At 46.7% G+C, this 17,523-nt stretch overlaps 1 protein-coding gene across 1 annotated transcript in view; it reads left to right on the plus strand.

Moving 5' to 3' along the window:
• The first annotated feature begins 3,618 nt into the window (after positions 1 to 3,618).
• The window catches only part of SERPINA5 (serpin family A member 5), a 30,577-nt gene continuing 16,672 nt past the window's right edge, over positions 3,619 to 17,523 (plus strand). Inside the window, exons 1-2 of the mRNA XM_070357896.1 lie at positions 3,619 to 3,769; positions 10,142 to 10,415. Of these exons, the coding sequence (XP_070213997.1) occupies positions 10,392 to 10,415 (24 nt within the window). The 5' untranslated portion in view covers positions 3,619 to 3,769; positions 10,142 to 10,391. The remainder of the gene's footprint in view (positions 3,770 to 10,141; positions 10,416 to 17,523) is intronic.

Below are 17,523 nucleotides of genomic sequence, written 5' to 3' on the forward strand. Positions count from 1 at the left end.
TGAATAGATGAGCCAGTGACTGTGCGGTCCCCACAGCCAAAGATATTTACTATTTGGCTCTTTAAAAAAAAAGTTTTCTGACCTCTGGTCTCAGAAAAAGATGACAGAGATTTGAATAAGGGTCATAGCAGTAGAGGGGCTGAATGGGGTGGGAGTGGAGGGAAGGCCAGACAGATAGTAAAGGGTGACAACCGGGTTTGGAGCCTGATAACTAGGTAATGGTAGGGACGTGTGATGGAGCAGAGAAGATTTGGTGGAGAAAATCTAGCATCCTGTTTGGGGCAGGTTAAGTCAGTCTAGTCAAGGCTATGGTTTTTCCTGTGGTCATGTATGGATGTGAGAGTTGGACTGTGAAGAAGGCTGAGCGCGAAGAATTGATGCTTTTGAACTGTGGTGTTGGAGAAGACTCTTGAGAGTCCCTTGGACTGCAAGGAGATCCAACCAGTCTATTCTGAAGGAGATCAGCTCTGGGATTTCTTTGGAGGGAATGATGCTGAAGCTGAAACTCCAATACTTTGGCCACCTCATGCAAAGAGTTGACTAATTGGAAAAGACTGATGCTGAGAGGGATTGGGGGCAGGAGGAGAAGGGGACGACAGAGGATGAGATGGCTGGATGGCATCACTGACTCGATGGACGTGAGTTTGAGTGAACTCCAGGAGTTGGTGATGGACAGGGAGGCCTGGCGTGCTGCAATTCATGGGGTCGAAAAGAGTCGGACACGACTGAGTGACTGAACTGAACTGAACTGAAGTTCATTAGGAAAAGGGACCAATTTTATTCCTGAGACTTTGGACAAATCATGTTCTGAGCATCAGCGATTTCATCTGTACAGGGATGATAAGAATACCAGTTCTATTTACCTCTATGTGGATAAGAGGGTCAAACAAAATAGCATAAAAGCAATTTTGCAAACTGTAAAGAAAACCACAGATGTTTGTGGAGTCAATGCTAGCATAGCCGTTGTTTAGTGGCTTTGCTGTGATGCGTCACTGGGTTAAGGAAATAAACTCATATGGTACAAGACAACCCGGGCTGAGTCCAGAGCCCTCTGTTCTAGCTAAGATATTAACTCGTTTGATGACTTGGTTGAGACACTTTGGGCCGAGATCAGGTGCGTTCAGAGTGGTATGGCTGTAGACAAGACACTTTGGGAGTCTGTTACCCCGTCTCTGCAATGAGAATGGAGTCTAGTACCATGCAGAGCTCACAGAGATGGGAAAGGAAATGAGCCGGTGGACAAGGAGCCCTGTGCTTTGTAAATCTGAAGTCTGGCTATAGGATGCCAGGGCACCTCACATGTGGAGGTGCTGGGTGTTCGCTCGTCCCCCTCAAGCTCATGTGCAGAAGCTGAGGGACCACTTTCATCCTGGGGCCCTGCCCTCTGCCAGCCTTCTCTGAGGGGTGGAATGTTCCACTGGGGAGCTTCCTGGGCACGTTTTTTTCTCCTACAAACCTGAGAGCACAGAAGATGCATCTGGCTGGCTTCCTGCTCCTCCTTCTGGCTGGACGACTGGTCCTTTCTCAAGGTCAGCTGCATCCCAAGCACTACGGCCAGGGTCATGCCCACCTCCCCCGTCAGGCTCCCGGCACAGGTGAGGGCTTCTCCAGCCTCAAGATCAACCCAGGCAACACCACCTTTGCCCTCCGCTTCCACCGCCTGTTGGCTTCCCAAGCCCCTGGGGGCAGTATCTTCTCCCCTCTGAGCATCTCCACAGACTAGCTATGCTGTCCCTGGAGGTCAGCTTGCACAGCAGGACTCAGATCCTGGAGGGTCTGGGCTTCAACCTCACACAGGTATCAGAGTTCGACAGCCACCAAGGCTTCCAGAACCTTCTGCACACTCTCTACCTCCCAGGCAACAGGCTGGAGATATGCGTGGGCAACGTCTTGTTCCTGAGCCCTGAGCAGCTGCTTCTTCTGAGAATCCTCAAGGACTCCGCAACCTTCTGTGAGTCTAGACTCTTCTGCACCAACTTCAAAGACTCTGTGAGCATGACCCAGCTAATCAACCACCACCTTAGGGAGGAAACTTGGGGAAGATCGTGAATTTGGTCAGCAAGCTCAATGCCGATACTACGATGATGCTGGTAAATTACGTGTACTTCAAAGGTCAGTGTGTTGGTGAATCCCACTCTTCCCTTTCCCCCTAACTTACTGAAGGCTCACGTGTCAAAGAGAAACCCCTCAAAACAGAAAGTGGATGGATTGAGTCTGATACATTGAGCAGACTTCAGGAAATTTAATGTTAGAGCATCAGATATTTAAGTTTGTATAATATTGATTTCCATCCCTTCATACTTCTGGACAGGTTTTCTTATTTATTTTTTTAATAACAACAATGCATGTGTGACAAACATCTTATGAATTCATATCAAAGCTTTACCCCTTACCAAGAGTGCAAATCCAGCAGGCTGTTTGCTTGAAGTGAGGATATGAGTCCCTGCTTCAAGTTTTATTTCTAAGGATCAAATGATGTCACATATTTATATGTTCCTTAGAGGAGGGCCTGAAGGGATTGGCAAGCTTTAGGTCCCAGCCAAATCCAACAGACCACCTGTTTTTGTAAATAAAGTTTTATTGGCACAGAGCCACACCCACTCATTTATGTATTATCTCTGACAGCCTTTGCAAGACAGAGATTAACTCTTGCTACTGAGACAGAATGACCTGTAAAGCATAAAATATTTACTTTCTGACCCATTGCAGAAGAAGATTGCAGATCTCTGAGCATTAGACATGCTCAATAAATAGAGCATTTGCAATTACTCTAATGACAACAATTTTGAAGACCTTTAAAAATACATAAAAGTATAAAAAATACATGGAAGTATAAAAGAAAAAATAGAAGTTGTCCATAATCTTACCTTCCTGAGTGAACCAGCATTATTTAGCCTAATTCCTTCCAGTCTTCTATTTATACACATATGTTGATAGAGTTGAAATCACAGGTGGGGACGTTTTTGTACAGTGTGTATCACGTAGGGTGCCATCCAGGGAGCAGAGTCACCGTAAGTGTTAAGAGAAAGAGGATTGTCCTAGGAATTAGACTTGGTGTATTTGTGGGAGGGACTGGGGAAGTGAAGGTCTGGAGGAAGAATTTGGAGGGACAGAGAAAAAGGCACTGGAGCTGGTAGACAAGTTGGAACTTCTCTGGAAGTCTGTATGCCAGCTGGGCACATCCAGCCACCAGATTGTTTCTACATAGGGGGAGCCTGGGAAGAGGCCCAGGCCGTAGTCTGGGGACACAGTTGGGCACCATGGAGGAGCTGGACGTTGAACGTGGAGGACAGCATGGGTATCTGCAGCACACACCTCCTCTGGTCTGTCCATCATCTCGTCTGTCCATCATCTCATCTGCCTTCAACGGGCGATGGCTGTTTCACATCTGACTCCCAGTCTCCTGCTGTGACCACCTTGAATCTACAGGAAACACATTCTGGGAAACAGCCCCAGATTAACAATTCAGCCACACTGGTCATTGCTTGCATTTTACATGTAGAATTTTTACACGTAGAATTTTTACACACCATTGAAAATTAAAAAAAAAAAGTACGTGTAGGATTTTTACACACCATAGAAAATTTAAAAAAAAAAAAAATTCTGGGAGGAGCCAAGATGGCGGAGGAGTAGGACGGGGAGAACACTTTCTCCCCCACAAATTCAGCAAAAGAGCATTTAAATGTCGAGTAAATTCCACAAAACAACTTCTGAATGCCGGCAGAGGACATCAGGCACCCAGAAAAGCAACCCAACTCTTCGAAAGGAGGTAGGAAAAAATATAAAAAAAAAAAAAAAAAGAGACAAAAGAGGGAGGGACGGAGTTCCGTCCCGGGAAGGGAATCTTAAAAAGAGAGAAGTTTCCAAACATCAGGAAACCTTCTCACTGCCGAATCTGTGCCGAACTTTGGAAGCACAGAGGGCAACATAACAGGGAGAAAAAAATAAATAAATTTAAAACTCGCAGATTGCGAGCCCTACAGTAACTCCCCCAGCAGAGAAGCAGCGCAGACGCCTGCATCCGCCATTAGCAAACCGGGGCTGGGCAGGGAGGCGCGGCGTGGGCTGCATCGCTGAGAGTAAGAATCTGGCCTGAATACCCTGAGCGCTATCTGAGCGAAATAATTTGGGCTAGCAAACCAGACTGTGGGATACCTACCACGCGAAAAGCCAGCCCTAACCTAAGACCGCCAGGCCCGCGCACGAAACAAAGGACTGAACAGAGATAGCCGGCTGCAGACCTTCCCCCTCCGGTGACAGGCAGCCAGAGCCGGAAGGGGGCAATCGCAGCCCCAGAGAGACATTATCTATAAAATTGTAAGCAGGCTTCTTTGCTAACTAAAACCTCTTGGGGGTCTGGACGGTCAACATCTGCCTGAGAAGGTGCGCCGGTTTTACATCCAGATAACTGAGTGGCGGGGAGGCGATAAGTCGCAGCATTGGCGCTCGCCTGGGAAGAGCAAATTGGCGCTCGGACCTGGGAAGAGCACAAAACGCAGGCCCAACTGAGTCTGCGCCTCTGAGGACTACCCGAGTGCCTGAACCTGAGCGGCTTGGACCTGGGAGGTGCATGCAGCCCAGGGCCAGCCTCGGATTGTTCCCGGCGGAACAACCTAGAGTCCGAGCAGTGTGGACAGGGAGGCTACACGCACTGTGAGCGGGGGCAGACCCAGGGTGGCTGAGGCACTGCGAGCCCACGCCAGTGTTATTTGTTTGCAGCATCCCTCCCTCCCTCCCCACAGCGCGACTGAACAAGTAAACCAAAAAAAAAAAAAAAAAAAAAAGTGTCCTCCACCGTGCCCTTTGAGTCAGGGCGGAAACCAGATACTGAAGAGACTAGCAAACAGAAGAAGATATAACAGAGGGAAACGCCTTGGAAGCTACAGGCAATAGATCAAAACCGTGTGGTTACTACGGACTACATAGGAAGGGGCCTATAGATCTTGAGAAATATAAATCTGACCAAGTAACTAGCCAAAAATGAACTGAACCCACAACACCCACAAAAAAAAAAAAAAAAAAAAGAAAAAGTCCTAGATATATTTTTATTATTTTTACGATCATTCTTTCTTTTTTTTTTAATTAAAAAAAAATTTTTTTAAGTCCTCTATTGTTCCTTTAATTTTCACTTTTATAACCTATTACTTTGCAAAAAAAAAAAAGACCCTATTTTTTTTCTTCTTCAGCAAACTTCATATATATATATTTTATAATTTTTTGACCTTGGTTTTTTTTTTTGTTTTGTTTTTTTTTTTTTCTTCTTTTCTTTAACATCGTATTTTTGAAATTCCAAACTCTACTCTAGATTTTTAATTTTTCGCTTTTTGGTATATGTTATCAATTTTGTACCTATAGTTTTTTTATATAATTTCTGTGACTTTTTTTTTTTTTTTTTTTTTCTTTTCTTCTTCTCTGTTTCTTTCTCTTCTTCTTTTATATAACATTGTATATCTGAAATTCCAAACTTTACTCTAGATTTTTAATTTATGCTTTTTGGTATTTGATATCAATTTTGTACCTGTATTTTCTTTATAATTTTGTGACATTGTTCGTATTTGTTTGTTTGTTTTCTCTCTTTTTTTTTTTTTTTTTTTTTTTTTTTAACATTGTATTTTTGAAATTCCAAACTCTACTCTAGATTTTTAATTTTGCTTTCTGGTATTAGTTATCAATTTTGTACCTGTACTTTCTTTATAATTTTCATGACCTTGTTTGTTTTTGTTTTTGTTTTTTTCTCTCTTTCTTTTCCTTCTTCTTTTCTTTAATGTCGTATTTTTGAAATTCCAAACTCTACTCTAGATTTTTAATTTTTGCTTTTATGTATTAGTTATCAATTTTGTACCTGTACTTTCTTTATAATTTTCAGGACCTTGTTTTTTTGTTTGTTGTGAGATCTTTCTTTTCCTTCTTCTTTTCTTTAATGTCGTTTTTTTGAAATTCCAAACTCTACTCTAGATTTTTAATTTTTGCTTTTATGTATTTGTTACCAATTTTGTACCTTTAAGGACCCAATCTTCAGGACCCATTTTTCACTGTGATTCTTGACTCCCTCTCCCTTTGACCCTCCTTTTCTCCACCAGGTCGCCTGTGTCTCCTCCCTAACCCTCTCTACTCTACCCAACTCTGTGAATTTCTGTGTATTCCAGACGGTGGAGAACACTTAGGGAACTGATTACTGGCTGGATCTGTCTCCCTCCTTTTCATTCCCCCCTTTTATCCTTCTGGCCACCTCTGTTGCCTTCCTCCTTCTTCTCTTCTCTGTATAACCCCGTGAACATCTCTGAGTGGTCCAGTTGTGGAGTGCACATAAGGAAGTGACTACTGGCTAGCCCACTCTCTCCACTGTTGATTCACCTCATCTCATTTGGGTCACCTCTAACTCCCTCCTCCCTCTTCTCTTCTCCATGTAACCCTCTGAACCTCTCTGAGTGACCCTCACTGTAGAGAAACTTATCATCTTTAATGTAGATGTTTTATCAATGGTGTTGTATAGAAGGAGAAGTTTTGAAACTACTGTAAAAATAAGACCTATAATCGGAAGCAGGAGACTTAAGTCCAAACCCTGACTCCAGGGAACTCCTGACTCCAAGGAACATTCATTGACAGGAGCTCATCAAATGCCTCCATACCGACACTGAAACCAAGCACCACACAAGGGCCAATAAGTTCCAGGGCAAGACATACCAAGCAAATTCTCCAGCAACAAAGGAACACAGCCCTGAGCTTCAAGATACAGGCTGCCCAAAGTCACCCCAAAACTATAGACATCTCATAACTCATTACTGGACATTTCATTGCACTCCAGAGAGAAGAAATACAGCTCCACCCACCAGAACACCGACACAAGCTTCCCTAACCAGGAAACCTTGACAAGCCACCTGTACAAACCCACACACAGTGAGGAAACGCCACAATAAAGAGAACTCCACAAACTGCCAGAATACAGAAAGGACACCCCCAAATCAGCAATTTAAACAAGATGAAGAGACAGAGGAATACTCAGCAGATAAAGGAACAGGATAAATGCCCACCAAACCAAACAAAAGAGGAAGAGATAGGGAATCTATCTGATAAAGAATTCCGAATAATGATAGTGAAATTGATCCAAAATCTTGAAACTAAAATGGAATCACAGATAAATAGCCTGGAGACAAGGATTGAGAAGATGCAAGAAAGGTTTAACAAGGACCTAGAAGAAATAAAAAGAGTCAATATATAATGAATAATGCAATAAATGAAATTAAAAACACTCTGGAGGCAACAAATAGTAGAATAACAGAGGCAGAAGACAGGATTAGTGAATTAGAAGATAGAATGGTAGAAATAAATGAATCAGAGAGGATAAAAGAAAAACGAATTAAAAGAAATGAGGACAATCTCAGAGACCTCCAGGACAATATTAAACGCTACAACATTCGAATCATAGGGGTTCCAGAAGAAGAAGACAAAAAGAAAGACCATGAGAAAATACTTGAGGAGATAATAGTGGAAAACTTCCCTAAAATGGGGAAGGAAATAATCACCCAAGTCCAAGAAACCCAGAGAGTACCAAACAGGAAAAAAAAATAAATTCTGCAATAACTATAAATTCACAGGAAGTTGCAGAGTTGTGTGGAGAGGTCCCATGTACCTTTCACTCAGGTTCCCCTGGATAATGTCTTACATTTGCTGCTGTTGTTTAGTTGCTCAGCTGTGTCTGACTCTTTGCGATCCCACGCAAAGAGCATTAGACATGTCTGCCTCCTCTGTCCATGGAATTTCCCAGGCAAGAATACTAGAGTGGGTTGCCATTCCCTTCTCCAGGGGATGTTCCCGATCCAGGTGTTGAACCCACATCTTCTGCATTGCAGGCAGATTCTTTACCACTGAGCCACCCAGGGAACATCTTACATAATTGTATACAGTTGCAAACCAGGAATTTATTTATAAAATTTTATTTTATTTATAAAAATAAACAAACTTTATTCAGATGTTATCAGTTTTCACATGCACTCATGTGTGTGTGTAGTTTTACGCTCTTGAAAAATTTATTTAGATCTCATTTTAGTGGCTGTACAATATTCTATTAACTCCATTCAACTGGAAAAAATAATATAATTTACAGGTATAATATACACTCTCACCACACCCAAATCTCTGGCCAGAAATAATGAAGTTTTTGGTGCTCTCTTCCTGTAACCTTCTTTCCAATTGGGTTAGTGCTCGTGGCACAAGCAAAAGGCTCTCCAGAAATAGAAGAGAAATAGCCTGCCCTCTGACACATTTGCCTGTCACCTTGGGGATATAAATGTAGCCTCAAGCCCTCAATCTAGGTCACATGGTGTGAAGAGTGGAATGACTGTGGTTTATCTTTAAAAATGAAAAGTACCTAGAAGAAAACAAACCAAAGATGTGCAGCATCTTTCTAGATAAAATTATATTGAGAGATACTGAAGTGGGCAAACAAACAAACAAAAATAGTATACTGAATTTATGAATAGGGAGACTTAATGCGCTAAAGATGTCAGCCCCCCAGCAATTGATCTAAATTTTTTAATGTAATCCCAACAGTTTTGGGGGGAAATTTTTGTTTATTTTTGGCTGCACTGGGTCGTCACTGCTGTGCACAGGCTTCCTTTAGTTGCCGTAGGTGAGGGTTACTCTCTGGCTGTGGTGTGCAGGCTTCTCTCTGTTGCTGAGCATGGATGGTAGTATGCGAGGGCTCAGTAGTTGTGACCCATGGGCTGAGCTGCTCTATAGCACATGGGATCTTCCTGGACTACAGATTGAATCTGTGTTCCCTGCATTGGCTGATGGATTCTTAACCAGTGGACTACTAGGGAAGTCCCTCCTAACAGCTTTTTAAAAGATTATTTTTGGTGCCAGTTAACAAGCTGATTCTAAAATGTATGCGAGAGAGCAAAGGGCCAAGAATAGCTAAAAAGGGAGAACCTGCCTGCTGGGGAGCAAGACCAGTTATAAATCTATATTAATTTAGACTGTGTGGTACATGTAGACCAAGGGGACAGAATAGAAAGGCTGGAATAGAACCCAGAAGTGGCCCGTTGGATATACAAACATCTGATATTTGAAAAAACCTGCATGATAGAATGTTGAGAAAAAGGATAGATTTTTTTTTTTTAAGTGGTGTAGGGACAGTACCCTCATGGGGGGAAAAATGATTTTGTACGCCTCCCTCCTACTGATAATAAGCATTCATTCCAGGTGACGTAAAGCCCTAAATGCAAAAGGTAAGAGCAAAGCTTGTAGATGATGGAGGGAAGTATCTTCAGGACCTGGAGGTGGGAAAATGTCCCTGGGTAGGACACAGAGATCTAACCATAAAGGAAAAAACTGATATGCTCGCTGCATTACAGTGGAGAATTTCAGTCACCAAAGCACACCATTATGAAAGTGAGAAGACAAGCCAGGGAGGAAGAAAGCTCACTGACAACATACAGAATTGATCAACAACTAGTGTTCAGAGAGCTGCAAATCACTAAGAAACAGCCCTATAGAAATACCGGTCAAAAACGTCGCCTGGCACTGAGCCAAAATCAAACAAACAACCCGCTACCAAAACTAATAAAAAACTTCCGTGTGCTCGTGCTAAGTCACTTTAGTCATGTCTGACCCTGTGCAGCCCTATGGACTGTAGCCTGCCAGGCTCCTCTGTCCATGGGATTCTCCAGGCAAGAATACTGGAGTGGGTTGCCACGCCCTCCTCCAGGGCATCTTCCTGATCCAGGGATCGAACCCGTATCTCTTACATCTACCTGCATTGGCAGGGGGTTCTTTACCACCAGCGCCACCAGTTGATCCATAAACACAGAAGAGTACTCGATCTTACTTTAAACTGAGAAAGGGCATGTCTGAAGCACAATGAGCTACCACTACACGAACACCAGGTGGACAAAATGAAGTCCAACAATTTCAAGTAACTGGTGAAGACATGAAAAGATCTTGCTGGGTATCCTCTTGGGTCTCTTACTTTAGAATCTTTCTGAACCCCCAGGTCCATGCCCCAGGCAGGTCTGGTGTTGAACTGATGGGATGGTAAGGTAAGGGTCTGGAGTGATGGTTGGGGGGGTGTGTTTCTTGGATGGAGGATGGGCTTATTTGTCCACAAATGCCTGCTACCCTCTTCCCTTCTTCCCTCCAGCTCTGTGGGAGAAACCATTCATCCCTTCCTTGACTGCTCCCCACAACTTCTATGTTGATGAGGACACCACAGTCAAGGTGCCTATGATGCCACAGGATACCCAGCACCACTGGTATCTTCACGACAGGTACTTGCCCTGCTTGGTGCTGTGGACGGATTGCCAAGGAAACACAACAACCCTCTTTATCCTTCCTAACCAAGGGAAGATGGAGCAGGTGGAAGAGGTTTTGACTCCCAAGATGCCAACAAGATGGAGCAACTGGCTCCGGAAGAGGTAATCCATCAGGGCATGGTGCAGGCTGTGTCTTCACTGTGAACCCTTCCAACCAGAGCCAGTGCCCCAAATTGGCAGGGGGATCACCAAATTTTGGAAGAAGTCTTACTTTCTCCAAGACTTTCCATGCTGCTGCTTAGTCGCTTCAGTCGTGTCTGACTCTGTGCGACACCAGAGACGGCAGCCCACCAGGCTCCCCCGTCCCTGGGATTCTCCAGGCAAGAACACTGGAGTGGGTTGCCATTTCCTTCTCCAATGCATGAAAGTGGAAAGTGAAAGTGAAGGCGCTCAGTCGTGTCCGACTGTTAGTGACCCCATGGACTGCAGCCCACCAGGCTCCTCCATCGACGGGATTTTCCAGGCAAGAGTACTGGAGTGGGGTGCCAGGGCCTTCTCCGACTTTCCATGGGTTTCCTTAAATAAGGATTGCCAATACTGTATCTAAATTTTGCCCTCATTAGTGAAGAGAGAACCAGACTAGGAGTTAGGAATCCTGGGTTTAGATGTAGCCCTTATACTACCCACTCCAGGATCCTTGCCTGGGAAATCCCATGGACGGAGGAGCCTGGTGGGCTGCAGTCCATGGGGTCGCATAAGAGTCGGACACGACTAAACAACAACAACTTGTACTGCACAAGTCCGGGGTGAAGAGACACCAGCTCTCTGAGGGTCCACCTTGTGCAATGAATGAGTAGATTTCTGGTCAAGATGCTGACCATTATGCTATAGAGGTATTTAGCAAAACCACACCCACCCACACCAGCAAGTACCAAGGAAGCTTTCACATCACCCTGAGGCTATGAGGAGGAAAAGTCTTCAAACACACTTGAGAAAAGGACCTCAGGTCAAGGCCATATGGGGGTGGGCAATTCACACAACTCATGTGGTAGAGGAATTCTATCCAAAGAAATCACCGGTTGCAAACAAGTGAAAACCATGGGGCCCCATCAGTTCAGTTGCTCGGTTGTGTCCAGCTGTTTGCGGTTCCATAGACTGCAGCACACCAGACCTCCCTGTCCATCACCAATTCCTGGAGCCTGCTCACACCCATGTCCATCGAGTCATTGATGCCATCTAACCACCTCATTCTCTGTCATCCCCTCCTCTTCCTGCCTTCAATCTTTCCCAGCATCAGGGTCTTTTCCAATGAGTTAGCTCTTCGCATCAGGTGGCCAAAGTACTGGAGTTTCAGCTTCAGCATCAGACCTTCTAATGAATATTCAGGACTGATTTTGGCCCCATCAGAGACAAAGGCAAAACTGCCGCATGAGGAGACCTGTATCTCCTGACACGTGTGCAGAAAACCACCTCTGTTTAGAAGAGCTGCCAAAGGAAGGAGACCTTGCAGATGGCTGACCCCGGAGTCAAAGGAGCCTGGCTTTAAGTCACTGGGAGCACTCACTAAGGGCATGGCACAGAACTCTGATGAAGTGAGGGTAGGGAGCCAGTGCCCTTGAGAAGACCCCAGCCTAGATGGGACCCCTGGCTAGTTCAAGAGTCCAGTGTTTTAACCCACTGCCTCTTTCAGCCATTTTTATGGGAAGCTCAAGTTGTATCTCCCCAAGTTCTCCATTTCTGGCGCCTATAGATTAGATCAGATTTTGCCCAAGCTGGGCATCACAGACCCGTTCTTGCAGCGGGCTGACTTGTCTGGCATCACGTAACAGCTAAACCTGCGGGTGTCCAAGGTAAGTCATCCATGGGTATCAACCCTTGGAGACCTTGGAGGGGAACTTCTACCTCTTGGAAGGTGCTGGGTGCTGGGTGCTCTCCCGGCCACCATGTGAAGTCTCAGAGCCCGAGTTTTACTCAATAATCCCTGGGCATAGGGAGCCAAGAAGTAACCCACCATGTGCTGGGTGTGGTGCTCGATGCTGGGAATCCAGGGGCCACCAGGCCCCTGCCCTCAGAGAGCTGTCCCAGTCAAGTCACAGATGGTGGCAACAAGAGTGACAAATGCAGAGACCGAAACAGAGGAAGGACGCAGACGAGGCTGGGTTGTTTCACCCATTTCTAGGTGAAAAAAAGGGACCTGTGACCTCAGTTATGTAAGATAAAGTTGTGCTAGAGGGTAGAGTCTTGGGCTTGAGAGTTCAAGTTTCAGTTCCGCCTCTTATAACATTAGAAGTTCTGCATCTTATGACCCTCCTTTGACTCCACGGTCAGCCGTCTGCAATGTTACCCAGCCTCTGGATTTACCTTCCTCATCTGTAAAACAGACATAAGACATTGACATCATAGGATGGTTAAGAAAATTAAAAGAGTGTAGGCACACAGTGTGTGCTCAATAAATGATCACAATCACCATTGTATAAATAAGGGATCTTTAGCTCAATGACCCTCCCCACGGTGCAGAAATTCCTGCTGTGTTTTCTCAACAAATGGCTTTGGTCTTCAGTGGTTTCTGGTCTCTCCAGGCTTCCCTAAGCCCTGACTCATGCTCTCTGGTGGCTCAGATGGTAAAGAAGCTGCCTACAATGCCCTGGGTCAGGAAGATCCCCTGGAGGAGGGCATGGCTACCCACTCCAGTGTTCTTGTCTGGAAAGTCCCATGGACAGAGGGAGCCTGGCAGGCTACAGTCCATGGGCTCGCAAAGTGTTGGACACAGCTGAGCGACTAACATACACACGCTCTCTCGGCGCTAACACTAGCCATTTCCCTTTCAGAGTTTCCGCAAGGCCATCCTGGAGGTGGGTGAAGTTGGCACCCAGGCTGCAGTGGCCCCGGCAGTTTTGCCACCTTTTGGCCCCCGGGACAATTGCTAAGCCCTTTGGTTTAACCAGTTCTTCCTTGTGATCTTTTCCACCAATGCCCAGAGCATCTTCTTTCTGGGAAAAGTGGTCAACCCCACAAAACCATAGCCCTCCCAGGGCTGGCTTGTCTGTTACAAGCAGGAGGACGTAGCCTGGAGGGAGAGGCATGAGCAGCTCTGGGCTTGGAGTGGAGGATACAGAAGATGCTGAGGATCTGGGGCAGAAGTTGTTGGTGAAGGATGCGGGTGGTATCTGAAGGGTGTGGACTGGACACCCAGCTCCTCAGGGCTGTGTCACCCCAGACAGACCATCTAACCTCTTTGAGCAGGTCTACCCTGGAAAGTGGGAGAAATGTCCACCACCAGCCGCACCGCCCAGGGTAGTTATACAGATTAAACAAAATGATGGCTACGGGGAGCCTGGCTCAGCGCTTCCCATATAGTGGATACTCAATCAATGCATCCCTTTCCTATCCCTCTGGGGTTTGCCTGTGGTCCCCTGGCACACCTGGTCCAGGACGCAGTGGTGAGATGTTCCAAATTTCAGTAAGTTCACGAGGTGTGTGTGTGTGTGTGGTAGGCAGTCGTGGTGTGGGCAGCCAGTGGACAGGGCAGGTGCCGTTTCAGAGCCAGGGTTCAGAAGGCCTTGGCAGGGAGAGTGTCCACCAAGGCATCTGCTACCGAGACTGGAGATGGAGGCTCAGGGAGGCAAGCTATTGCAAGGGAGCTCAGGCCCTGCCCCACCTGTGGTCACGGGGATGTGGCCAGTATCCCTCTCAGAGCAGATTGCCATGGCCACGGACTGAGCTTCACAAGGAGAAGTGTGAGATGTAGGAGTCTAGAGGCCTATCTTCCCATCCCTGCTGTGCCATCGAGGTGCTCTGAGACTTTTGTGGTCCTTCCCCCTCTGGACTTCAGTGTCCCCACCTCGGTAATGTTAGCTGGCCCAGTATTAAAAAGCAGAGACATCACTTTGCTGACAAAGGTCCATCTAGTTAAAGCTATGGTTTTTCAGTTATGGTTGGATGTAAAAGTTGGACTATAAAGAAGTCTGAGTGCTGAAGAGTTGATGCTGTTGAACTGTGGTGCTGGAGAAGACGCTTGAGAGTTCCCTGGACAGCAAGGAGATCAAACCAGTCAATCCTAAAGGAAATCAGCCCTGAATATTCATTGGAAGGACTGGTGCTGAAGCTGAAACTTCAATACTTTGTCCACCTGATGTGTAGAGATGACTCATTGGAAAAGATCCTGACCCTGGGAAAGACTGAAGGCAGGAGGAGAAGGGGACGACAGAGGATGAGATGGCTGGATGGCATCACTGACTTGATGGACATGAGTTTGAGTAAACTCAGGGAGATAGTGAAGGACAGGGGAGCCTGGCGTGCTGCAGTCCATGGGATTACAAAGAGTCAGACACGACTTAGCAACTGAATAACAACAGGTGGCCCAGCTCGGACCGTCTTTGAGTTTGTGGGGTGAAGCCTCTGAGGAGGGACCACTCAGAGTCTGTGAGAATAAACCTCTCCCCCTCCCATGGGAGGAGGCAGGCTGACAGGACCTGGCTGTGTTTGTCCTAAACCTCAGTAATTTCCAGCAAATGCAAGGTCTAGTGGGTTTTGTTCATTTGTCTGTTTTGAAGGTGAGTGTCAGAGGCAGCAGGAGGTTTCACAGCCACAAAATCAGAGTTTACATTGGTGACAAGGAAAAGTAGACTGAGCACCATCTACAGAGCTGACAATTATTCAAGAATCAAAATATTCCAGGGACTGTGTGACTTGGTCCTGGTCCTTGGCCCAAATAATGCCACGATGGCAGAATAGAATCATGTCAGGAAGCTAGGAAGCCAGTATCTGGAGCAGGAAACAGACAACTTTTTTGACGGAAAAAGCCATGGGGAACAAACTGAGGAGCGGAAGATTCTGGGGTCTCCCCCATTTTCTCTGTAACACAGCTGATGGCCTCAGGTGTCACCGACAGAGAGAAGATCCTATAGGAGGAAATATCTCAGCAATGCCAGCCCAGCGCTAACCACACCAGCTCTGGGCTACAAGGTCAGGAGCCTGCCAGGGCTCAGCACCAAGTCCTCCAAGGCCCCGAGGACCTCACTCTTTTCTTGCCAACCCTGGTTTAATTGGTCCATTTCCCCCTGCACCTGCTGGGATGTTGGATTCTATTTTTCAACAGCCAGGCAAGAGATAGTTAAGCGCAGGCTGACTCACTTCCCTGTCTGCCCCTACAGCAGCAGGGGGTGGGTGGATTTGAGTCCCAGACAAGCCTGGAAGAAATGCAGGCCTGGGGTTACCATGGCGATGACACTGCTGGAGTGAGGTGAGGAAGAGAAGCTCTGGTGTGAGGAAGGGGAGGAGAGGGGTGCAGTCCCCTTGAGAGTGATGCCTTCTTGTTCTGATTAAGCTCATCTCATTCCCTCCTCTGCTCAAAAGCACTCAATGGCTCCCTATTGCCTCCAGGATAAAGTTCATATTCTTCCAACTGTAGTCAAGGCCCCCATCCCAATCTTGTCCCTGCCTGCCTCTCCCGCCCTCGACTCCTCTCTTGCCTTCACTCACCCAGTGACTGCACTCATGGAAAGTCTGATGTCTTCCCAGGCTACCCATAGCTTCCCACCTTTGGGCTTCTGTCCCTTCAGATCCCTATCACCCAGAATGCTCCCTTCCCCATCTCTGAGAATCTATTAGGATTTCCAACAAGTGCCTCCTGCTGTCCCTAAGGAAGACGGTCTTCCTACTATTAAACATGGCTGGCTGACATTAATCTCTGCCTCCCACTGGGTCAACCCTGGCCCCTCCTAGACGGAACATCTCAGAGGGAGGACCCTATTCACATTGCATTCCCTTCACTCACCTTAGTACCTGACCCCAGTGCTGATCATCTGGTCTGGCACGTGACTCAGGCCCAACCAATGGTTCGTGACTGAATGAATGGATGGAAGAGGCTGTACCCTGAGCAAGGTCCCCATGTTATTTGTTCTGTATCACCACCCCCCGACACACCCCAGGAATTGATTGGGTAAATATTTAGTCCAGCTTCTCAGATTTCAAAATGTCCTTTGGAGCATTAAAAAAAATTAAAAAGATCTACAGGGCTGTGTGTGACCCTTGTTTTGCTACTTGGGAGGCACACTGTGGGCATGGAGTTCAGTGTCGGGAGGTGGGGTATGCTGGTGATTTCTGTCATTCTCCTCTGGCAGGAAAGGCACAGTCTTTCTTCACTTTGCAATTGGAGAGCGGAGGGAGGCAAGGGAGTGTCATGAGTGTCGTGGTGGAGCTTGGGGGACCCGGATGCCAGTGGATGGATGAATTGCCCCGCCCTCATAAGCAAGTGTGGAGAGAAACATCGTGGGTTCATTAGGTTATTCATTCTCTCCTTCAACAAACAGTGGACTGGCCACTAGCCAGGAAGCCAGGGGGATTTCCTCAATGGGAGAAGAGGCACTTGAAATTTGGGCTGGGACAGAAAGTCTGCATTCCCAGCGTCTCTGTTACCCGCACCGAGGACAAGCTCTTACCTCTCCAGATTTCACTTTCCGCACCTGTAAGTGGGTACATAATCCCGCAGCGTCTATAAAGGTAGGGAGCAGATGGACATGGGATCCGTGGAAGATCCAGGCCTGGGAACCCCCAGCTCTGATGGAGCCTGTGAATGTGTGGACATGTGAAGGGCAGGAGAGTGTCTGTTCCATCCCTGGCTGCCTGGGAAGGCGAAGTGTCCTTCTCTGAGCCAGAGCAGATCTAAGCCTAATGGTTTCCAAGCCCTGAGCATCTGCAGCGAGCAAGGCACAGTGACAAGTGCTTTCAGGGAGTTACCAAGAGGCCACGAGCATCTGAGCACAGAGCTGGACTTTGGAGGCAGAATGCCTGTGCTTGAACCTGCACTTGACCCATGACGGAGTACACGAGTTGGTTAGTGTACTAATTTTGCTCTAACAAAGGACCACAGCTGAGTGGTTTAACAACAGAAGTGTATTATTTCACCCTTCTGGAGGCCAGTATGCCATGATCAAGGTGATGGCAGAATGGTGGAGTTGGTTCCTTCTGAGGCTCGGAGGGGGCATCTGTCCCGGCCTCTCCCCTGGCTTCTGGGGATTCCCTGGCCATTTTTCCTTGGCTTGTAGATCTCCGCTTCGTCTTCACATGGTGTTCTCCCTGTGTGGGGGTCTCTTCCCAGATTTCCCCCTTTTACAAGGACGTCAGCCATACTGGATTAAAGGCCCAGCCTCATTCCGAATGACTTCACCCGAACTAATTACATCAGCAATGACCCTATTTCCAAATCAGGTCACCTCCTGAAATGCTGATGGTTAAGTCTTCAATTTTGGGGAGATGTGCTTGAACCTCT

The sequence above is a fragment of the Bos mutus genome, chromosome 21 (genome assembly GCF_027580195.1).
Source record: "Bos mutus isolate GX-2022 chromosome 21, NWIPB_WYAK_1.1, whole genome shotgun sequence".
In the NCBI taxonomy this organism is placed as follows: domain Eukaryota; kingdom Metazoa; phylum Chordata; class Mammalia; order Artiodactyla; family Bovidae; genus Bos; species Bos mutus.